This window comes from Rhynchophorus ferrugineus, unplaced genomic scaffold (genome assembly GCF_030347505.1).
Source record: "Rhynchophorus ferrugineus isolate W39M unplaced genomic scaffold, kcgeb_rfMv2 rfM2, whole genome shotgun sequence".
NCBI lineage: Eukaryota > Metazoa > Arthropoda > Insecta > Coleoptera > Curculionidae > Rhynchophorus > Rhynchophorus ferrugineus.
In genome coordinates, this window is record NW_027472581.1 from 66,658,604 (window position 1) to 66,682,743 (window position 24,140).

Here is a 24,140-nt window from a genome sequence, read left to right on the forward strand (position 1 = left end):
TATGGATTATATACCGTATATTTATTGTAAAAGTTTCTTCATCATCATAAAATCATCGCTTTAATTTTAAATTATTCAGTATTCTTCCATGTTTCCGCTGAAGTAAATCTGTATATGATCTAGCAGACCATTGATTGGAAAATATGCAAGTAATAAAACATAAATAAAAGTTAAATTGGTAGTGACACTCTAAACGTGAACTATTATAATTATTAACTGAAATTGATATTTTTGATCATACTTTACAATATAATTGTAATTGTGTCTCATATCAAGGTCCCGTTTTAGTAGCACTGCATGACATTCACCAATTTATTATTTGTAATTAATAGGTGCATTTTGCGTATGTGAGCTATTATGTATTTAATATTAAAAAAACATGTTTACGATGGTTATTTTACATGATACATAGAAGCCGTATTCGTTGTTATCAGTTTTTATAAAAATAAAAGTCGTTAAAAAGTCTTTCATGTTATTACTAAAAATTAATTAATAATACAATTCATATAATATCATACCTTTTAATAGAAATCATTATATGAAATAATATTTCAAAATAATACAGAGAAATAAATATAAAATTAAGGTCTATTTAGCACAAAAAAATAATTTAAGGAGTGATTCATTTTCATACTTTTCATTCTAATATGTAATAATATTTTCAGGCACCACGGCTAAGACCTGAATTGGAGTTTATGCAGTCGCTAATTTTAATCGGAAAACTTCTCAGTTCTATCCCAACCAAAGAGGCCAAAACCACCCGGTTAGTCGCTGAACTAACGACGTTAAACCTCAATTTACCGGCCAGAGTGTGGCTACCTTTGAATACATCTACACCTCACTTAATTGTACGGATACCGCCACAAGTAGCGGCCGTCTTAAATTCCAAAGACAAAGCCCCGTACATAATTTATATTGAGGTAATCGAGGTAGATGATATCTACAGTTCACCGGTACCCAATAAGGTGATGCCTACATTGAGACACACTAAGTCTGAAGAAAATCTGAAGCACGATACGGTATCTCTGTCTGCATTCAGCGTTTGCGGAAGTTGCTATGATGACAATGACCCTGATTGGAGTCAGGAGGATGACGAAATATCCCAACAGTACACGCAGCTGAAGAAAACAGTCGACCGAGATACCATATCCCAAATGAGCCAAGATTCCAGTGATTCCGGTGTTCCTCCACTATCGATACCGGCCAGTGAGATTCGCAGACGGTTATCGGACTTTTTCCACGAAGAGAAAAATAAGCAGTTCACCCACGATCCAGAAGATCCATCAGCGGCAGTACTGAAAGAACCATGGCAGGTAATAATCTTGAAACTCCAATGACAGGTTTTAATATATTTAATTTTTCAATTATGTATTTCCAGGACAAGGAAACAAGAATCCGAGAAACATCCCCATATGGACATCTCTCCAATTGGAAACTCCTATCCTGTATAGTAAAATGTGGCGACGATTTAAGGCAGGAACTGATGGCGTTTCAACTATTAACCGTTTTCCAGAAAATTTGGGAAATGGAACATGTGCCATTATGGATTCATCCATACCGGTAGGTATTAATTAAATATTAGTGTCCAATGGGAAATTTCAACAAAAGTATTTATAGGAAGTATTTTAGCAATTTTTATAAAAATATAATTTGGGATAGCGACCCATTATCTGTAGTTTTGCTTGTTTACATAACCTTTCAAATGATAATGGTATTCATCATTGAAGATTTCAGCATTTTGTTTAAGTTGTCTATGAAAAATTTTCATCATTCTTTTCGCGAAGGTTTTTTTAATGTTAAAAAATTTATTTATTTAATTTTTCTTTAAAGCTTACATTAATTTATTTTATTAAGATGCAAATGCATAATTAAGTGAGTGCTCAACTTAGGAGTACCTAAAATGATGGAGTATTTATGTAGAGTATTTTTCCTTCAATTGGTTTGGGCACAGAACCCGCCATGCTTTATCATTTTTATTTAGCAAACACTGGGGGCATCTCGTGGTCGGCAAATATTATACTGAGTACAAAACTTCCGAAAAGCCACAACTAATGAATTAGCACTCTTAAAATATAATTCAATCTCAAAAGACCATTTGTTTAAACCTGGACATCCAACCATACTACCCCGCATTAAATTTCGTCACGCAATCAAAATTTGAAATATGAACTTTCTAAACGAGCTCCCTGCATTATAGAATTAAGATTTTATATCTGTACAAATTTAAATATTGAGAATATATATTTATTTCCAGAATATTAGTTTTATCAGACGACAGTGGTCTTATAGAGCCAATTCTCAACACGGTCTCGCTTCATCAAGTGAAGAAACACTGTCAGTTGTCATTACTGCAATATTTCAAGAAAGAATTTGGACCCGAAACATCCGAAGCATTTCTGACAGCTCAGAAAAATTTCGTGCAAAGTTGCGCAGCTTATTGTTTGATCTGCTATTTAATACAAGTTAAAGATAGGTAAGTTAAATGTTCTAAAACCCTTCTGATTTTATTAAAAAATGAGCTGCCAGAATTAAGCCCATCATCATCATCAGATTATATTCCACTTTTTAATTATTTTTTTAACATTTAAGATAATTTGTACATGATGGTTATCTTTTCAGACACAATGGCAACATTCTCCTTAAAAGTGATGGTCACCTAATACACATCGACTTCGGGTTTATCTTGTCCGCGTCTCCAAAGAATTTGGGCTTCGAGAAATCACCTTTCAAACTGACTTCAGAGTTCGTAGAAATAATGGGCGGCGAGAAGTCCGATATGTTTGAATATTTCAAGATTTTGATTCTTCAGGGACTGATTGCGGCAAGGAAACATCATGGCATGATAATCGATTTGGTAGAGATTATGAGATCAGGTTAGTATTAATATCCATGATATTTTTATATACCTACAATTACGTAGAAACCTTACAGTAGTGGAATTTAAAAAATATGTCTAAATGAAATAGAAGGTGACTCAAAATAAAGCTTTTTTTACTGCATTTATATAAAAAAAACCGTCTATCAAAAGATGTTTTATTAATTATTAAAGTACACAATTTTACAGTTTATAACTTAAGTGAAAAGTTAACAAATTAACAAAACACAACTCATATTCGTTACATTCATTCATTATTTTGAAAAAACTTATATATTTATTTTGTACTTAATGCTAAACAATTCATTAAAATATAACTTACAGAGAATAGGATTGAATTTATAAATGTTTATTTCATTTTGTTTTCAGGAAATCAACTACCCTGTTTCAAATCAGGTGCACCGACTGTACAAAACCTTCGGAATCGTTTCCATATGAACATGACGGAGGAACAACTTCGACTGGAAGTGAATAGAATGGTTGAAGGAAGCATTCACTCACTTTCGACAAAACTTTACGACGGCTTCCAGTACATTACAAACGGCATCCTATAGCTTTGCGCTTTTCAAGAGTGCAAAATTTAATGAAACAAGCCTACTTATTTAAAACCACTTTCCAAGTGAAGTGAATTGTACTATGTGAAAAATGGACACCACGTTTCAAGTGACTAAAAGGAATAAGTGACATTCGTATTTCTTGTACAGCGCGTTAGAACTTTCAAAATAAAAATGAACTTAATAAATGAATAATATGAATTGTTTACATCCTAAATTATAAATTGCCATTGATGAGTAATTTTAATAATACATACATAAATTGCCCTGTAAATACTAAAATTAAAGTTTATGTTATTGTTAAATGCTCAACTAATAAACTGCACTTGAATTTGCATATATCTAAGTCAACTAAATAACATATGGGTATATCCAAGATATTATTATGCCTACTGTGAAATGTATTTTTTTTTGAAATTCTGAATGTTTTTTCCAGCAAGAATCTAATGATTGTTCATTCAAAAGAGTTCTTTTCAGTTAATTATACCAATAATGTACTATTTTTTGCTATTGTTGTATTTTATGATAAAAATATAGAACAGATTATTTGTTTCAAATATTGCAATCTTGATTGATGGATGGAAACTTAAATCACCTATCATGTCTATACTCTCTCCATCTACTGTCATTAACAAGATATGTGAGGAAAAATTACTTATAGACATACATATTCATAATCTATACAATTTTACTCATATATTTCATCTTGCAAAAGGAAGTATTTTCAGTAGATAATAAATCTTTGAAAATACTTATCATTAAAATATATTCCCAGTTTTCTCTATTTATATAGTTTCAAAGATGTTATCTAATCATGAAATACAGTGGGGAACATAAACATTTTTAAACAATTGTGTACAGAATAGTATAGATATGTGGACCTTGATTCCCACTGTATTATTATACCCAGCTTATTGGTGTGATTCAAATAATACTCATCATAAGTCTAATTAACTCTAATGTAGAATTAATAAATAAAAAAAAACTGGATAATAATCTCGAAAATACATTCCAGTGAAGATATTTCTAAATTCATTGTACAGGTTATTTTAAAAATTGTAACACTTTTTCTTTCCAAGCAGGACCTATTTATTTATTTATGTTTAAAATGCAGACATACCTATTTAAATTGAAGCTAATATATAACCGAGGATATTATATAATATGCTTATATATATGAAATATTTTCAAATGTTATAGGGGCTTTCTTTTGTATTAGGTAAATGCCATTTTTTTAAACTGAAAATTAGCTTAATAAATTAAATATAAAACAATTGAAAGTTGAAATTATTTAAAATATCTGTTATTCATTTTAACTCTAGCTAATTGACAAGTATCCATCCATTTTGTAAATTATAAGAGGCATTAAGCTATATATGACTGAAATTGAGTTATTTTATTGAGTAATGAATACACTGCTGTTGTTTAAAATATTTATTATAGGGCCCAAAATGTATAAAATAACTTAAGTAAAATGAGAAATGTCTTTAAAATATTAGTATAGTCCCATAGGACATTTCGCAGTGTCTCATCATTACTTAACAATTTGACTTTAAAATGAAATATATGCAAAAAGACTGAAGGTCACTGTAGGCTTTTTGCAGTTTTAGAAAATTGATTTTATACTGTATTAGTTAACGGCAAGTTAAATCAAAATAATTTTTATTCAGTACCGGTTAAGAGGAAAATATCACTGTGTTTATGGAAAGATTTTTTTATTATATCAAATGTATTAAACATTATTGAAATATATCTATGAAAAATAATTTAATGTTTTTTTAATTATAGTATCCTACAGAAGATTCCAGCATTCCTAGTTATCCGAGTACATATAGTTTAGTTTGGGTCAAAATGAATGAAAGAAAAAATGAAAACTTGTTTGTATATATAGTAATAATAACAACAATAATTATAATAACAATGTTTTAGATAGTTAATAGTTTCGAAGAGCACTCAAAATTTGACCTTTTGACTTCTCTTTCTATATATATTCTATGGTCTGATCTGACGTTTCTTTGACTTTATTCTTTGTGAAATGACTGTTAGTCAAACTCTATAGCACAGTTGTTCTACAGATAAGTTTTAATCCTTCATATAACTTAGTAATTATATCAATGTATTAAACTATAACATAGACAGAGAGTTAATTTATACCCTGATCGATAACAAAATGTATTATTGGTGGTATACCTGTAAAGAGAAGTTATTTTATCTCATGTACTTGGACTATAAAACAAAGATAAAAAACTAATGACATATATGGATCTAGATGTCTATTTTTGACAGTTAATTTTCAGATTGTAAACATTTGTCGGCCGCTTTTCTTGAAAAAGTAACATATTTCTTTCAACTAAGATGTTCTCAATGAAAAAATAGTTTTAAAGATTTTTGATACCGCTGCTTAAGCAAGTACTGGATCTTTATTATCATTTTTCTATATAAAACCTGTTGTTTTAACTGATAAATAGTTTATTGTGCTTAAATATAACCCACCAAAGATGTGGGACTCTTCTATGTTTCTAAGCACTTTAACTCCGAAATTTTATGTTGCTTTAACGGGCACTTCATCACTTATTTCTGGGTTGATTTTAATTTTTGAATGGTGGTATTTCAGAAAATATGGAACATCTTTTATAGAGCAGGTATTAGGAAAAATATTTTGGTTTTTTTTGTCATCTAACTAATAATGTTTATATAGGTTTCAATAACCCACATTAGTCCATGGATTAGTGGAGAGAGTAGGGATGACAATGGGAATAATAATTTGCAATCAGCTCCACCACAAATTCCTGAATGTAAAGTCTGGAGGAATCCATTGAATTTGTTCCGAGGTGCTGAGTATCAAAGATTTTATTGGGCTACTAAAAAAGAGCCTTTAACCTTTTATGATATGAATTTGTCTGCACAAGATCATCAAACATTTTTTACTTGTGAAGCAGATGCAGGTAGTTATATGGTCTTGGATCCTATTATTAAATTAATTTTAATATTAAATCATTACTTTTATTTTGCCCCATTCAGGCAATTCTGAATATGAAACCATGCAAATAGCTTGGAGAGAAAGGGCTCCTTGTGATAGGATAAAACATGCCCATGAGGCTATAGAAGCAAATCCAGAATGTGCAACAGCTTATATTTTATTAGCTGAAGAGGAGGCGACCACAATAACTGATGCAGAAAAATTATTTAAGCAAGCTCTCAAAACAGCTGAAGTAAATTATAAAAGATCTCAAGCATTACAGCATCAGGGTACTCTTATGGATGCTCAGCATAGAAGGTGTCATGGATACATTTTTAAACCACAAGAAAATATTCTAATCATGTTATGTTTTAGAGATACAAATGTACTTATATACATAAAAAGAAGATTGGCTATGTGTGCTAGGAAACTGGGTAAATTGAAGGAGGCCGTGAAAATGTTTCGGGATTTAACCAAAGAAGTGCCTCCTATCATGAATGTATTAAATATTCATGAAAATCTTATAGAAGTTTTATTGGAAATGCAAGCCTATGCTGATGTTCAGGCTGTTTTGGCCAAATATGATGATATTTCATTACCGAAGTCAGCAACTATATGTTATACAGCAGCCCTCTTAAAAGCAAGGTGTATTATGTTAATAATAACACTTGTATTATTAAGTATTGTATTCGCATTATTACAATAATTTAGTAACAATAATATAAATTAATAACTTATTTTCTTTTAGAGTGGTAGCTGACAAATTTTCACCAGATGTTGCAAGTAAAAGAGGTTTGAATAGTGCAGAATTGCAAGCAGTCGAAGCTATACATCGAGCTGTAGAATTTAATCCGCATGTTCCAAAGTACTTACTAGAAATGAAGCCTTTGATCTTGCCACCAGAACATGTATTAAAGCGCGGCGATTCAGAAGCCCTAGCTTATTCATTTTTTCATTTGGCTCATTGGAAAGCTGTTGATGGTGCTCTAAATTTACTTCACTGTACATGGGAGGGCACCTTTAGAATGTTGCCATATCCATTGGAAAGAGGTCACTTATTTTACCCATATCCTACATGTACAGAGTGTGCAGATAAAGAATTATTACCTACATTTCATGAATTATCTGTCTATCCAAAAAAGGAACTTCCATTTTTTATAATATTCACAGCAGGTCTATGTTCCTTTACAGCCCTTTTAGCTCTCTTAACACACCAGTATCCAGAATTAATGGGAGTTTTTGCCAAATCCGTTGTAAATTGGATGTCCTTACCAGTCTACTATATTTATGAAAAAATTGAAAGTATCTTGCCACCTAATTTGTTGCAACAACTTATTAGAATCTAGGGTTTACTCTTTGCTTTTATGTTAGTCATTCGTTGTGTACTCGATGGTTTGATAAACAATTGGCAACTGGATCAGTAACTTATTTTGTACTTACGAGAATCAATTTCCATCTAAGTTCTCATGCCATAGGCTTCAGGAGATTATTTTCAGTTTGAATCTCTAAATGTGATTGAAATAAAATGACAATGCAATTACGGCACGTTATTTTATTTTACCCTTTCCCAAATAGATTATTAAATGTTAATGTTGTGTGTAATTAATCTGTCGGTATAAAATATTTACAAAAAATAGGATGATGTGGAATGATAAAAGTAAAAATTGCAATATGTACCACAAATACATGCTAACTAAAAACGGTTAATGCTATTGATTAAACAATGAGTGAACCAATAAAATATTGTGTCAGCTAGGAAGAATCTTGACATGTTAGCTAATATAGAAAAATGGGAAACTAAACCCATATCTGCAAGTTGCGGTAAAGAATAAGCAAGTAGGTCACGTAGTTGCCAAAATGTTTCATGAAAAAGGAATAAACGAAAAACATAGTATGAAGAAAATTGTGAAAATAGAAAGAAAGCAGAGGTTACTGCCAACAAATTGTTATTAAAATTAATTTAAAATGTGCAAAATGAAATAATACATTGAACCATTATATGAAACACTAAATATAAGAAAATAGTATTATATGAAATGTTAATGAGAACCCAATAGCATCAATACAGTACTTCAGTAATTCATCACATTTACATCAGTGATCTCTCGACAACATTATATAACACAACTGCTACCTTTGCTGATAAAACATCAATGTTAGGAGTAGCAGAAACTGCAGGGAGCTCAACCCGGAAACTCCAATCTTCTCTTGATAAAATCGATGTCTGGGCGTAAGATTGGCGAATCAAATTAAATGAAGTAAAATCTTTATACATTGAATTCACAAATTTGAGGATCATGCCACAGCGTACCTTTATTAATGGCATGCAAATTCCATATGCTAACGTAGCAAAATACCTTGACGGGACCTTGGATACCAAGCTCAGTTGGAAGGGACAAGTTCAGGAAAATATATTCGTTTCTTGGACGAAAATCCTAGCTATCAACTTATTTTTTTATTATTATTTAATTATTACATTGTTACTAGTAGTTTCCGACTAACCTACAATTTGTCTTTATAACTTAAATCTAAGTATATAACTAGGAGGATCCATCGGCTCTATCTCAGTCTTTGGTGAAATAATGTTTATACATGTCACTGCTGTATTTTTTATTAACTGCACCTCACTACACAAGATCAGATGGTTTGATGATTTGTTTGTGTGTCCTTAATTTCTTGACTGACTGTGGGTATCTGAAGGCCTCGATGTAGGTAGTCAGTTCTGTAGTATTCCTCTGTACTAGGACTTTGTTCTGAAAAATTTGTATATTGTTTATTGTTTATTACTCTTTGCAGAACATTTCCATAATTGAACTCCATATGTCCATATAGGATTCAATATTTGCTTATATAATAGTAATTATATACTGATAATTGTGATTTTTTTCCAATTAGCCAATACATTTTCCCTTGTTTCAATTCCACTTTTTTTCTTTTCTTCTTTATATGTTCCTTCCAGCAAAGTTTTGCATCAAGATTCATTCCGAGCTATATGGAATGATAGTATTGTTGCTATATAGTACGGTCTGATTGTAGGTGAACTGCACATGCATAGATTTACCTTCGTTAATTTTTATTTTCCAAGCTCGTGTCCAATTACTTATATTGTCACTTGCCTCTTGTAATTTTCGTGTGACTTCTTCACTATTGTCTCCGACAGCTATAATCGAAGTATCATCAGCAAATATAGCTTCTTTTATTGTAGAGTAAGTTTCTTCTTGTGTAACTCTAAATATTTTGGCTGTAATATACGATTTGGGTAGTTCGGTGTGTTGTTTTGATAACATTTTCTGTAGTTTATGAACAAGGGCTTTATGCCAAACCTTATTAAAGACTTGTGCTAAATATAATAATATAGCTGAGCATACTTTTTTACTTTCGTAGGCTTTTTCAAGAACATGTTATTCTGTGGACCTGGTCAATTGTTGAATGCTTATTAATAAACTCAAACTCAGCTGTCGGTATTAGATTTTTCTGTCTATGATCGGTTTTATTCTTTTCAACAGGAATTTTTCAAAAACCTTAGATATTACTGGCAGCAGTGATATAGGTCTATAAGCTTTAATTTCGTTTGGTGACTTTCCAGGTTTTACTATCATTATGATTTCTGCCATCTTGCAAATGACTGGGACATGTTTTAATATAAATACTCTATTGATCAAGTTGGTGAGTTTTATAATTTCCTTTCTCAGTAGGTTTTGCAGTAATTCTCCTGTTGTTAAATCACAGCCCAATTTCCTGGGATTAATGTCAGTTTTAATAACTTTGGTTAGCTCTTTCGGCGTGACTAATTCAATCATCGAATTTTCAGCTTCTATGTCCGGCAAATTATATTCAATATTAGTTTCGTTTGGTTTTTAAGTTTTTTCTGGATATTCAGCAAATGCTTTTTGGTGATTGTCACGTGCCCAATTCCCACATAGGTCTCTTATATGTGGACTGTGTAAACATGAGCGCTTTAGATATTTCGTGGCTTTCCAGAGTGAATAATATGTTTCTTTATCATCTATTAAATCAACTTATAATAAGCTGATTTTATATCAGCAGATACTGAGACCAGTGTAGAGCTAAGGAATTCAACTGTTGAGCTGCGCCAGTAACTCTAATGTTCAAGTGATCCAGAGGTTTCAAAATAAGGTACTGAAGTGTATTGTGAATTCGTGGTTACGGAGACCGTATCAGAAGATTTGCCGATTCCCATCAAAGAAGACTCCGTAACCAGCCCAACAAGGTTCAGATGTGAAGCGTTTAATGTGAATTAGCCGTAAATCCTTCTGATTTTGCAAATGTTTGAACCCTAAGTGATTCAGTGAAAAATGTCTTAATTGTGGTTGTTTATTAGTAGGTTAAGTCAGATTAAAGTTAGTGTATACCATTTTTAATAAATAAATTTAAAAAAGCATCTAACTAATATAGCAAGATCCTTTGAGTCTTTGAACAGAATGGAAAAATCATCTGTAGATGGTGCTAGTCCTTACAAATTGCGGAATGGAAGGAAGCCGCGAACTAAACATCTAAGGATCATTAGTTCAACATGTTATGCACATATCCTTAGTCAAAAGCGAAGAAAATGGATAGAAAAGAAAGTATATGATGATGATGAGCGGTTTAGAATTTGGATTGAAAAGGATCAAAGCGTTATTTTGTCAAAAGAGGTACAATTTGAAGAGAATGCTGGCTGCTGTAATGAGCATATTAAACTACCACTTCAAGAAGTGAAACTGGAAGAGGAAACTGTTCATGATGAATCACAAGATCGTGAGATTGACAGCGACTAGGAGAGCACCAATTTGATGAAGATGTTTCACAGCTTCAATAAGAGGGACTGATCGTTCAACTTTGAAAAAGCCTTAGTCTTTAAATGATTATATTCTAAAAGCAGAAAGTTTAGTCAATATAAACGAAGTTCCTGAGACTTATGAGGATGCAATCAAGCATAAAGATTGTGTTGAATGGAAGAGGCATATACTAAGAATGTTTTGAAGCGCCTCAACTTTTCAAAGGGCAAAGCAGTGTCTACTCCAATATTGAAGTTTGAAGAAATTTCACAATCAGGGAAAGAAGATAATGCAAAGCAGAAGTTTCCATACAGAGAAGCAGTCGAGGCATTAATGTATTTAATGTTTGATGAAATGTATTGTCTAGATATCTTTTTAGATTCTTTAGAAAATCCTACCGCTGGAAATACGACTGAAAAGGGTTTTTCGTTACGTAGCAGGGATAACTAACTACGAAATCAGGTACAGGTCGAATCCAGATGAAGCTGTTAAAGAGATTGTTTGGTTAAATCGATTATTTCGCAGGATCGCAAGGGTTCAGGATGTTTCAATCTTAAAAATCTATAATTCGGCAGCAATAAGGTTGGCACAAAATCCTGAATTTCAACGCAGAACTAACCCTATATCAAACACATTTTCATCCGAGAAAAGCTTGTAGAAGGAATACTCAGAATTCATCATGTCTCGACGGAGCAGCAGGTGGCCGACATCATGACCAAACCACTTCACAGGACTCTTTTGTTGGTGTTGTGTGGTGAATAGGGGTTGCTGTGAGATTTGTTTTTTTTTGGCTTCTGTATTAAGTACAATAATGAAATGTCACTAGTTCCTAGGAATTTTTAGTTATGTAGTTGTTATGTAGAAATAAATGTGTCAGTTAAGAGAAAAACCGTGCTGTTGTATATAACTAATTTTTCGTTTATAGACTTTTTAAAATTTAGAGAGGTGTATTAAATCAATAAAGCTGTTTGTTAAAGTAATTTCAAAATATCAATTACTAACCTAAAATCTCAGCAATATATAACATCCTTACAGGTGACGAACCTTCTCGTGCGAAGCAATGCGAAGAAAATAATCGCCTGTTTTTTCAGGATAACTAGACATTTCGCTTCTTGGTCATTAGAGTAACGTAGAATGGTGGTTTCTGAACGGTATGCAACTATTTGTTTACCAGTGAAAATGAAAAATGAAAAAACGAGAAATTCGAAAAAAGATACAGCAACGAAGAATCATTTTTCATCAAGACAATACAAGCTCTTACACATCAGCTGAAACAACCATTATAATTGGCAGGCCAAAAGATCAAATTAATCACCTTCCGTACAAATCTGATTTCCTGATCTGAAAAACAAAAACTGTGAAATTAAGAACTAAGTAGAATAGCCGAAAATTAAACAATATAATTTAAAGATTGAAAAGGGAAAAACTGAAAGTTAAAAACGAACCCCTAAATAACTGTTTACAAGATCTGACAGGCCACAAGGAAACAGATTAAGAGGGTATTTTAGATAGAGGCATTTAACAATTTTAAATATTTTTTCAAATTAAGATATAACAACAAATAATAAGCCCAAAAAGTTACAGATTGATCAAACTGATCCAAATTTTGTTATAGCTTTATTTTGATGTGATCGAAGAATTTGTAAAGAAGTGTCACACCGAATTTCAAGTAAACGGGTTCGGTAGAATTTGAGATGTCATATCAGCCATCTTGAAAAAGGCAGTTTCACGAAAAACGTCTTTAAAATTTGGATAAAGTTACGCGCAGTCTAAGCCTTACAAAGTTACTTTCTGCTTACTTTTTTCAATATACGATTGCTGTTTTATTGGGTCTTCTCATCAAGTTACATTCATTAATTACAGAAACTGACTCCAATTGAACACTCAGTATGAAAGATCATTTCAACCTGGTATAAAGTAAACTTCGGCTATTGTATTTCAAAATATATATTTAAAGTACGAAAGGTTTTATGAGCGAACACGGTAGATAAAGGATCTCTCTCGTCTATTATTCAGTTCGATATTGTCTGAGGGTTAAATTTTGAAAATATAAAAATCGAATTTTTTTCAAATTATTAAAATACAATACCCCCTGCCAGCTTGGTTGGCCCTGTGGTCAAGATTACTCCTACGGTTGCGATAATCGCGCGTTTCCTCAGGGGCACGGTCGTAAATTTATGTTTTTGATTATCGAAAAGGCAAAAGTATAAAATCCAACAATGATCACGCCAGTAATCAGACAAGATCGCATGTATTCTTGGATGATCTTCAAGTTAGTTACCCGCCAGACAGTAAGCTTAATGCCGAGGATCATGGTTCGGAATCTACATTAAACAGGACGTCCAGACAAGTCCAGATAAACCCTAGGTGATAAATAGAAAACTAAAATATAACAGAAAAGCATTTAAAACACATCAAAGATCGTATTTGCACAACTCATCTATAAAACTTGTTTGGAAAAAAGGCATACAACAATCAACAAAAATCTAAAGCATTCGTCGATTCTGAACAAACCTTAAAGTGAACTTGAGCATAATTTACTATCCAGTGAACAAATTTCGCCAATTTAACCAGTCACACCAAAAAAATAGTCAGTATTACGAAAATTGACATAAATCGAAAGAAAATACCGGATCATCGCCGCGAAACTTTACCATGAAAAGGAATTATTAAATTCATTAATGTGACCAATGAATTACAATTAAACTTCCAAATACACTTTTACCTACTTGGAAGAAGCTTATATAATAGTAATTTGTTATGTACTGATAATTGTCATTTTCTTTCAATTGACTAATACATTTTCCTATATTACAACTCCAGTTCTTTTCAACATGTCCTTCCAACAAAGTTTTGTATCAAGAGTCAATCCCAACTACACTATCTAGCTGCACGTCCTTTTTTACCTTCATAGGAATTAAAAGTTTGCAAAATTGGAATTAAAATTATGTCTGTTATTTTATGCATTTAATCAAATGCTGATTAATATCTCATTTTATTATTTTATAAATATTTTTATAAATATATCGAAATGTTCACGCCTATTGAAGGGTAAATTATATTAAAATTTCCTTTCGACTGGTTTTAAAACGGATAACGAGTGAGTACTTTTTCTATACAGACCTCCTAGATAAAAACAAATTATATCTAACATATAAACATTAGTCGACAACGCCTAGAAACAATTTATTAGAGAACTTTAAAACTGTTTAACAAAAACCAGGTTATTTGAAAATCAACGTTTTAAGATAAATTATACAAACAAATACATGAATCACCATCAAAATACTGTTTTGTTCTCACCGGGTCTCCAATTAAATGCATCCACTTAAACACTTCGTGATTATGATAATAATCTGAAACAAAATTAAAAAATAGCGTTTTCTATTAGGTACTTTTCAAAAAAAATATTAACCTAATCTACAGACTCAAAATTGAGAGGCAAGCATTAATCATAACAAGGATAAAACTAGAGATGATCGATGAGGTGTTTGATCTGTAGACATAATTACACCTGCATCTACCGTGAAACCATATTCCTTTTTCTTTTTTAAAGATCATTCCGTTAGGAAGAGTTATTTCTTGAACATCTAAATATTTTATAGATCTTATCTGAGCATCTGAAACTATAATGCTGTAAGTTAATTGAATCCTAATTTGTTATCTTGAACGCAGATTACCTTCAAATTGCGATAAATATGGATGATTTTTACAATCATCTACAATCACATTACCTTCTTCGAGTTGGTATAATTCAACAGTTATGGGTTTTTTGTAGTAAACTAAATCGTTTATATTTAGAATATCTACAGCCTGTTTTACCTGATGATCACCAAAATGTTTTGGATGTGGTTTAATCTTATCAAAATAAACTCGAGGACGTTCACTGATCTGTGTTTTTGTATAGTGATCTGAATAGGACATGAAAGGTAAAATTTCGTTTTCTTGAAGTCGTGAAGTATTTCTGATGAACATATTTGAATTATTTTTCAGTTTCGTGAAGTATGAACGTGTCAGCACAGTCACATTATGGGACAGAATAGAATTGTTTACTAATTCCGCTAGTTTAGTTTTCTCATACTCGTTATTACTATTAACTAAATTATAGAGTTAGCGCATTCCATTGAGTAATACTATTAGGTGCTTGCATGTAGTTGATCAGCGATATCTATTGATGAAAAGGCGAAATATCAAGTTAAACAATTATTAAGAAGCCCCACCTAACTGTTAAATTCGAAGATTTAAATTATTCATTTTGCAAGATGTGAGAAGGTCATAGAGAAATATTTAGACAAAAAAAGTTTTAGTGCATGCTAGGGGACGTACATTAGATTTAAAAAATATATGTATCGTTAATGGTTTGTAAATATTATATTTTATTTTAATGTAATAACATGATTAATATAGTTACCCCAATTGTCAGAAACGTGTCGTCTTATGACAAAAAGGAAATCATTTGTTGATTTAGCACACCCAAAAACATAATCAACAAACAAACAAGATTACTTTGCAAGATTATTAGATTAAACCCGCAAATATGATATCATTTATCGCTTTGCAGTAGAGCTACACACAGTAATAGGCTTGGTACAATGGCAATTGATACTGCACCAATAATGATTTAACTGAAATTTAGTTCTGAATCTGATTTGGAAGACGAATTTGAATCTGAAATGGTAATGTTTATCTCTCAGAGGGTTAGTAAAAAGTATAAGGTATAGCAGAAGTTGTATCTAAAAAGAAGGAAGACTCACGGATAATTTATTTTAATTAAATAATTTAATCCTCATGTAATCTACATGACTTGTATCGTACAAATATAGTCCAATCCGCACAGCTTCGATTAATTCTTCTACCATTTTTAGCACGCACCGTGACTTTAGGCGAAAACTGCAATAAGAACACCGCGTTCCGCAGGATCACGTTAGCCAAAACAGCGCCACGACACACTGCGATGCAATATTGCGCGGTAGGTATTGTTATTTAAACCCACAAAGTTATTAAATACGTGATTTATGTCGATACAAGAATCAATGTGGAAAAGAAGAACAACCAGTAGATGTAAATAAAGTTTCTCTTTTGTTCCAAAGCCATAAGTGGTGTTATTAATTCCGTCCCGTCCCGAATCATAAGTGATTCGTTACAAAAGTCTCGCCGTGACTTACGCTGCGTCGCCTCACCAAGCTACGTCCCATTCTGCGCTTAGCCTTTGCATTTTTTTGCAGACCTGGTCTATAGAACCCTTAATATTATATTTTCGATATCCTTTAATTTTGTTGTTTGATTTAGAAAAATCTGCTGCCCAAGCCTATCAGATACTTTTAAAAATGTATACTGATCCTTCATATACCAATTGGCGGTTTTAGTTTCAAATATTGTAAAGCGGTAACTTTAATGACAATAAATAGCTCAAACTCCCATACTCAACTTTGTTAATTTTAGTAGTAGTGAATTTAAATTTAAAATTAAAAGTAGTGATTTTGATGTCAATAACAAAGGACAGACAAGGACAATGAATTTCAAGAGTTATTAGGCGAAAACCTAGCTCGAACTCTCAAAAATGTTTCAGATACCTTATCAGTTGATGAATCAACTGTTTTGATATGTTTAAAGCCATGGGAAAGATTCGAAATGAGAGAAAATGACAGTCACAAGAATTCACAAAAAATCTATGTCGAACCGTTTCAGCATAAAAAGAAGAGTTTTCAGTGTCGTATTGTGACTGGTGATGAAATTTGAATATCCTCATGAATACCGGAACGGAATATTCATAGCCATAAAGTCTTGGTGTGCAAATGGTGTGATCAATAAGGTGTAATGTTAAGACTTTAGTGTACGAACTGTTAAAACCATGCAATACTGTTACCACAGATGTCTACGGAGGTAAATTGGACAAAATGAAAGACGTTTCATTGCAAAAATAGACTAGGAATAAAGAGTAAGAGAAATAAAGTCATGACAAGGTTTGGCCACACGTTGCAAGAGCTGTAAAGAATATATTATATATTATTGTATTACTTGACTGGTACACCATTTTGAAATGTTGGAGAAGTACAAAAATTGATTATGATTGGATTGGAAAGCAACATCGATATTTCAACAAGATATCGTCATGTTGCTAAAAATATATTATAAAATATAAAATATATTGTTTAATATGCATTGTACCATTTTTCTCAATAAATACCTTTCTAAAGTAAATAAATGGTCAGAATACATGCAAGCATCTAACATAATTATTCCTACCTTCACACAAATTACTTCTAATGGAGTCACATCTTCCAAAAGGGCATTTTGAACAAGGAACTCCTTTTTCATAAACAGAAGAGCCTATTACATTTCCTCTCGGTCCATAGTTGCACACCAATCGATGTAAATATTGCAATGGTTCTGATGTATGATTGGTATCTTGGAAAGAGGATATACCGCATCCAACAAAACGTGTTTCTGCCCATACAAGTTGGGTATATTGTCCGATAAGATATTTGCCTCTTTGTATCCTACTTAATTAAATTAAAGAAACAATTATATCATTTTATTTCATTTATCATACCCTGAAAATACTTCGATATCCGAAGGAATCACATCGTGAACTTGTTTGTACCAATTTAAAATTAAAATAGCTAGATCTGGTAGTTCTAAAGAAGATGTTACTGCTGTTAGGACGTTCTGTCCAACATCAAACCTTTCTGAAATCAACCTTAACGTAACAACCATCAAACATCAATTCAATCTATTTATCAAACCAGTTAACCTGCAGATATCATGTTGATTATCGTCAGTTAACTGAAGACATTGATCTGCCCATCTTTGAGCCATTTCTTCGAGTTCACCATCCCATCGCTACAAGTAAATGTACAAACAGGTCAATAGAAAAGTCCCCGACCTAACACATAGATGGCCCTACTAGAATTAAATCCATATGTTTTTTAGTTAGCCCTAATCCTCAAAAGATGCGTGTATAAATTTGACAGCTGTCGGATTATTAGTCTGTGAATTATAGCATTTTGAGCGAAGCAACTTTTGTTAATGTGAAAAAAAAATGGATAAAAAGGAATTTCGCGTGTTGATAAAATAATGCTTTTTGAAGGGAAAAAATACAGTTGAAGCAAAAACTTGGCTTGATACCGAGTTTCCGGACACTGTCCCAGAAAACTCAACCATCAAGTATTGGTATGCTAAAATTACACGTAGTGAAATGAGCACCGAAGACGGTGAACGCAGTGGACGCCCAAAAGAGGTTGTTACCGACGAAAACATTTAAAAAATCCACAAAATGATTTTGAATGACCGTGAATTGAAATTGAATGAAATAGCAGGCACTTTAAAGATATCAACTGAACATGTACATCATATCATTCACGAATATTTGGGTATGAGAAAGCTCTGTGCAAAGTGGGTGCCGCGCAAGCTCACTTTTGACCAAAAACAACGACGAGTTGATGATTCGGAGCAGTATTTGAAGATGATCAAGCGTAATAAACGCGAGTTTTTGCGTCGATAGGTGACAATGGATGAAACATGGATCCATCATTTCACTCCGAAATCGACTTTAACTTTCACAGAGTAAAAACGTATTCGGAGAGACGGTCAGTGAAACGAAACAAAAGTGCAACATCTGTGTCACAAATGTTAAAATAGTCTAACAATAACATTATAAAGACTGGTGAAAAAGTGAAAGTGCTATCGGAAAAAAGGTCAGTACAGTACAAAATAAATGCAAAATGCCATAAAACGATAAGGGTCGAAAACTCAACATCTAGACCACAAATGCGGCGTAGGATAATTTGAAACATAAAAATAACAGTATTATTTCAACAATATATAAAAAAATATGGAGAAGAATACTGCATAAAAAACAGACAAAATGGAAATAACGACATCAGGCGTATCACATATTGCAGTTGAAGGTAGAGAACACAACTAGAACACAGAACGAACAGGCACTCTACAATGCGTGAATGAACGAAAAGTCGACGCGGGAGAGTCTTGAAATAACATTAACCAATATGCAGAAACAAATAAATGCCCTCCAGCTACAACTAAATAAACAAAGCTCTGAGGGCAAGGACAAAACAACGCTAAACCACCAAGCCAACAAAAGCAGTCCGATTGTTACATACGAAACAGATGAAGAAGAATTGCAGAAAGAAGTAGGTTGGATAACGGTTAAAAATAAAAAAAGAAAAGCAAATAATTCTCCAGGATCTCCACCACAGCAAATAAAAATAAAACAAAATAATGAACAAAATAAAGAAATTAGAATGCCCAGGCCAGGTAAGTAATGTTACCGTTATATAGTATTCAAAGCAACGGTACTAAACAATGGACAAATAAAACTGAACGCCGAATGTCGTACAACATTCACAAAAATAATAGAATATTTAGAGTTGCTGAAACTGCAAAGGCACTCTTATGAAGACAAACAAACTAGAGACATCAAAGTTATTGCAAGAGGGCTTCCATCAACAGCTAAAAGTGAAAAAATTACTCAGAACTAAACCAAAATGGGCTTAAATGCTTAAATACGACAAATATTAAAAAAAAAAGAAATGACCAAAAATAACAAAGGTGAAATTTTAGTCCACAAGAAGCCACTACCTCTATTCATGTTAGCCTTTGAACATGATACGGACACAAAAACCATTTTTGGTATTAAAAGAATTTTGGGGGTTGAAATAAAAATCGAACCTCTAAAAAAAATCGAACTTAATACCGCAATGCAAAAGATGCCAATTGCATGGATACACAGAGAAATTCTGCAGAGGAGAAGCTAGATGTGTAAAATGTTCAGGTAAACATATCACAACAGAGTGTAGAAAACCCAAAGAAGCTAAGCCGAAATGTGCTTACTGCAATGAAGCGCATCCAGCGAGTTATAGAGGATATGTAGTTGCTAAAACACTACAAGAGAGGAGAAATAAAGTATCTCATGTTAAACCTCAAGAAACAATGAGTGAAAAAAAATAACTGAAAAAATATAACAACGTTAATGGTGAAATGACTGAGTATGCCCAAAGTATCAGTCAAAATAACCAAGGTCAAATAACACCAAGGAAGATGAAGCAACCACCAACGAATTGCTACTTAAACTAATAGGAAAGCTGGGCAGACAAAAAAAATGATCGAATATATTTCCGAAAGGATTGAAAAACTAGAAATGAAAAACATTAGGCCTGTGGCCCCAAAAACCCGCAAGTAAAGATATCCGAATAGCAATTTGAAATGCTAATGGAATCCAGCGACATCACGCTATCCTACAAGTATTCCTAGATATGCAAAAAATAGATATTTGCCTAATATCCGAAACCCATTTAACAAAAGAATCCTTTATAAAATTTAGAGGATATACATTTTATTATACTATACATCCAGCTAACACCGCAAGAGGAGGAAGTCCAATAATAATAAAAAAGAACATTTCCCACCATCAAGAACCCGGGCTCAGTACAGCAGAAAATCAAGTAATAGCAGTAACTATTAAATCAAGCAGATACAAGGTTACAATAGCCGCAATTTATTGTCCTCCAAAATACAATAAAAAAAAGGAAAATTATTTAAATGTCCTAAGCAACCTGGGCACCAATCAAACGCCAGCGATTCTGTCGTTGAGCGAAAATATAATAAGAAAAGAAAGAAACCCAACGTTAACAAATAAGAGAACATACTGGGAAGGATTTGCTGAAGAATTGAGCAAACGAATTCAACTAAATGTACCCCTCAAGACAACTGAACAATTAAATTTTGAAGCAGAAAAATTCGTAGTAGATATTCAACAAGCTGCTTGGAATAATACTCCAGAAATTAAGAGTACAACTAAAGGAATTAATTATCCAATCGAACTGAAGAAAATGGTAGCTGAAAATCGTAAATTACGCAAAAAATAGCAACAAAACAGAACACCTGAAAATAAAAATAGTTTAAACAATATAACTCAAAGACTGAAAAGAGAAATACTGGAAATTAAAAACAAAACCATAAATGACTATCTGAGAAATTTAACAGTTGATAAAGAAACTGATTACTCACTCTGGAAAGCTAAAAAATATTTAAAGCATTCATGTCTACACAGTCCATCTATAAGAGACCTATATGGGAATCACCAAAAAGCAGAAGCATTTGCTGAATATCTAGAAAAAACTTTCAAACCAAACGAAACTAATATTGAACATAATTTGCCGGACATAGAAGCTGACAATTCGATGATTGAATTAGTCACGCCGAAAGAGTTAACTAAAGTTATTAAAACTGGCATTAACCCCAGGAAATCACCAAGCTACGATTTGATAAAATATAAAAAAATTATAAAACTCACCAACTTGATCAATACAGCATTTAGATTAAAATATATCATGAAAGTAAATCTGTACATGTGCAGTTCACTTATAAACAGATCGTACAAGCAGCCATAACATTAAATAATACTATCATTCCATATAGCAACAACGCTAAATATCTTGGAATGAAGCTAGATGCAAAACTTCGCTGGAAGGAACATATAAAGAAGAAAAGAAAAGAACTGGAATTGAAATATAGGAAAATGTACTGGTTAATTGGAAGAAAATCACAGTTGTCAGTGCATAATAAATTGCTATTATATAAGCAAATATTGAAACCTATATGGACATACGGAGTTCAATTATGGGGATGTTCTGCAAAGAGTAACATAAATAAAATACAAATTTTTCAGAACAAAGTCCTGAGAGGTATTGTGGGTGCACCCAAATACTATAGGACTGATTATCGACATCGAGACCTTCAGATACCCACAGTCAGTCAAGAAATCAAGAGAATTGCAAGGTGGCATGAGGAAAGACTCCATTTTCACACGAATATTGAAATATTACAACTATTGGATATCACCAGAACAGGACACAGACTCAAAAGAATCAAACCATCTGATCTTGTGTAGTGATGTGTAGTGAGGTGCACATATTAAAAAATTCAGCAGTGACATGTATAAACATTATTTCACCAGAGACTGAGATAGGGCCGATGGGTCCTACTAGTTATATACCTAGATTTAAGTTATCATAAAGACAAATTGTGGATTAGGCGGAAACAACAAGTAACAATATATTAATTAAATAATAAAAAAAATTCACTCCGAAGTCCAATCGACAGTCATCTGAGTGGACTGCACACGATGAACCCGCTCCAAAGCGTGGGAAAACGCAACAGTCGGCTGGCAAGGTTATGGCGTCTGTATTTTGGGATGCGAATGGCAAAATTTTCATTGACTACCTTGAAAAAGGAAGGACCATCAACAGCGACTATTACGTAGCGTTATTGGACCGTTTGAAGAACGAAATCGCCGAAAAACGGCCGCATTTGAAGAAAAAGGAAGTGCTGCTTCACCCATGCCAGTACACCGTGTCAAAAATCCGTGAATTGGGTTTTGAATTGCTTCCTCATCCACCGTATTCTCCAGATCTGACCCCGAGCGACTATTTCCTGTTCTCTGATCTCAAAAGAATGAAGGGGTGATCGCCGAAACTGAGGCCTATTTTAAAGCAAAGGACAAATCGTACTACAAAAATGGTATCGAAAAGTTGGAGGATCGCTATAATCAGTGTATCACCCTTGAAGGGAATTGTGTTGAATAAAAAACTAATTTTGCCAAAAACATGTTTTACTATGGTAGGCCGGGGACTTTTCAATTGACCTGTTATAACATCCGATAACCATAAGAAAAATGAATATATTTTCATACCAGTATATTCATATTAGCTGCTGAGGGTTGACGGCCCAAAGCCCCCTTTGTTTCTTGACCAGAAGCTATATGGTTTCTTATATCGTTATGCACGTCTAAAATATATTTCTTGGTGCTCTTTGATAAATCAGTTTTCCTGTATCGGGTACATTTTGATGAGGGGCCTTCCTATAATAGACTCAAGATTATATTATATTTAATTTAATTTTAAATATATATTTTAAATATACCTGGTATTTGCATAAAGTATGGGTACCTTTTTTACATATTTTACAATAGTCTAATGTTAATACAAAGCAAAACTGATATAGAAGAACAAAACCAATGACCATGGAAGTAGTAATCAATTTGTACAAAATCATTTTGACATAAGAATAATGGCAGTAGTAATAACAATAGCAAATTATAATCATAGAGAAATAGAGATTTAACTTTATAGGAAATTCTGGGGAAATATTTCGCAACGTCCAACATCTAGATGTCGCTACTTTTATCTTATTATTTGCTTTAATCGCTACGCTATAAGCCGCGACGGGATCTAATTGGCTCACTTTGTTTCTATGGTACATTTGTTGCTTATTTATTTTGAGCACCATTTTCAGTATAGCCATAGAATAAAAAAAATTAGAAGTGAAACTTATATGAAAAATTTGGTCCCACGTTTAAGCTTTTCGGAATCCCCGTTACGCGGCCAAATGAAAATGAAAAATGCCACAGCTATATATGTGTTTCTCTCTCGTTCGGCCTCGGTATTAATAATTCTAACCTAAGCAGTTAACGGCCATTTTTAGGTTATATAATTTGTATTGTTTATTTACGTCAAGTTTTTCGGTATGTGTTTTTATATATATTTGACAATTACTTTAGATTATTCTGTGTATTTTAATTTATTAGTGTAATAAAAAGAAAACTTTAAAGGGATCTCTTACTATCTCCTATGTAGGTCCAGGTAAGTTTGTAATCATTTTAAAGATGAAGACTATAGACCAAAATGTGGAAAGCCATGGCTGAAACAAGATGTAATTCCTACTAGTAATTTAAATAGTAAGTATTTTGTTAAATAATAATGATTTATTGCATTGAAATAATTAAGCAAAATTTATTGAGATTCTTTACCTTTACTACAAGACAAGGAACATATGCCCCCAATGGCAATATTAAATCACATAAGTTTTTTGAGGCTGATAGATATATAGGAGATTCTTCTACCCCAACAAGATCCAGAAGTAAATATATAATAAGAAACATATGTTTATTATTA

At 32.5% G+C, this 24,140-nt stretch overlaps 3 protein-coding genes across 4 annotated transcripts in view; 2 read left to right on the forward strand and 1 right to left on the reverse strand.

Annotated features, from left to right (window-relative positions):
• fwd (phosphatidylinositol 4-kinase beta fwd) overlaps nt 1–5,195 on the forward strand; it is a 154,194-nt gene extending 148,999 nt beyond the window's left edge. For both annotated transcript variants that reach the window (XM_076396152.1, XM_076396153.1), the window contains exons 8-12: nt 666–1,313; nt 1,379–1,560; nt 2,255–2,473; nt 2,620–2,873; nt 3,245–5,195. In XM_076396152.1, coding sequence (XP_076252267.1) covers nt 666–1,313; nt 1,379–1,560; nt 2,255–2,473; nt 2,620–2,873; nt 3,245–3,429 — 1,488 coding nt within the window. In that variant the 3' untranslated portion in view covers nt 3,430–5,195. The remainder of the gene's footprint in view (nt 1–665; nt 1,314–1,378; nt 1,561–2,254; nt 2,474–2,619; nt 2,874–3,244) is intronic.
• Nucleotides 5,196–5,684: 489 nt separating this feature from the next.
• LOC143191258 (protein ST7 homolog) lies at nt 5,685–7,928 on the forward strand. The gene is made up of 5 exons (XM_076396154.1): nt 5,685–6,071; nt 6,128–6,374; nt 6,451–6,706; nt 6,764–7,033; nt 7,137–7,928. The coding sequence occupies exons 1-5, from the start codon at nt 5,928–5,930 to the stop codon at nt 7,732–7,734; spliced, it is 1,515 nt and encodes a 504-aa protein (XP_076252269.1). The 5' UTR covers nt 5,685–5,927; the 3' UTR covers nt 7,735–7,928.
• Nucleotides 7,929–14,392: 6,464 nt separating this feature from the next.
• Nucleotides 14,393–23,241, reverse strand: LOC143190850 (venom allergen 3-like). The gene is made up of 6 exons (XM_076395418.1): nt 23,110–23,241; nt 22,880–23,047; nt 17,913–18,009; nt 17,720–17,855; nt 17,413–17,666; nt 14,393–14,522 (listed from the first exon to the last, which is right to left on the reverse strand). Exons 1-6 carry the CDS (start codon nt 23,239–23,241, stop codon nt 14,410–14,412), a joined length of 900 nt encoding a protein of 299 aa, XP_076251533.1. The 3' UTR covers nt 14,393–14,409.
• Nucleotides 23,242–24,140: the final 899 nt, after the last annotated feature.

Bases quoted from the DNA above. Each gene is read 5' to 3' on its own strand.
- LOC143191258 (XM_076396154.1), top strand. From the start codon at position 5,928: ATGTGGGACTCTTCTATGTTTCTAAGCACTTTAACTCCGAAATTTTAT. The intron at 6,375-6,450 runs GTAGTTATATGG...TGCCCCATTCAG, and splicing joins TACTTGTGAAGCAGATGCAG to GCAATTCTGAATATGAAACC. The intron at 6,707-6,763 runs GTGTCATGGATA...GTTATGTTTTAG, and splicing joins ATGGATGCTCAGCATAGAAG to AGATACAAATGTACTTATAT.
- LOC143190850 (XM_076395418.1), bottom strand. From the start codon at position 23,241: ATGATTTTGTACAAATTGATTACTACTTCCATGGTCATTGGTTTTGTT. The intron at 17,856-17,912 runs GTTTGATAAATA...GGTTGATTTCAG, and splicing joins TGATATCTGCAGGTTAACTG to AAAGGTTTGATGTTGGACAG. The intron at 17,667-17,719 runs GTATGATAAATG...TTAATTAAGTAG, and splicing joins GATATCGAAGTATTTTCAGG to GATACAAAGAGGCAAATATC.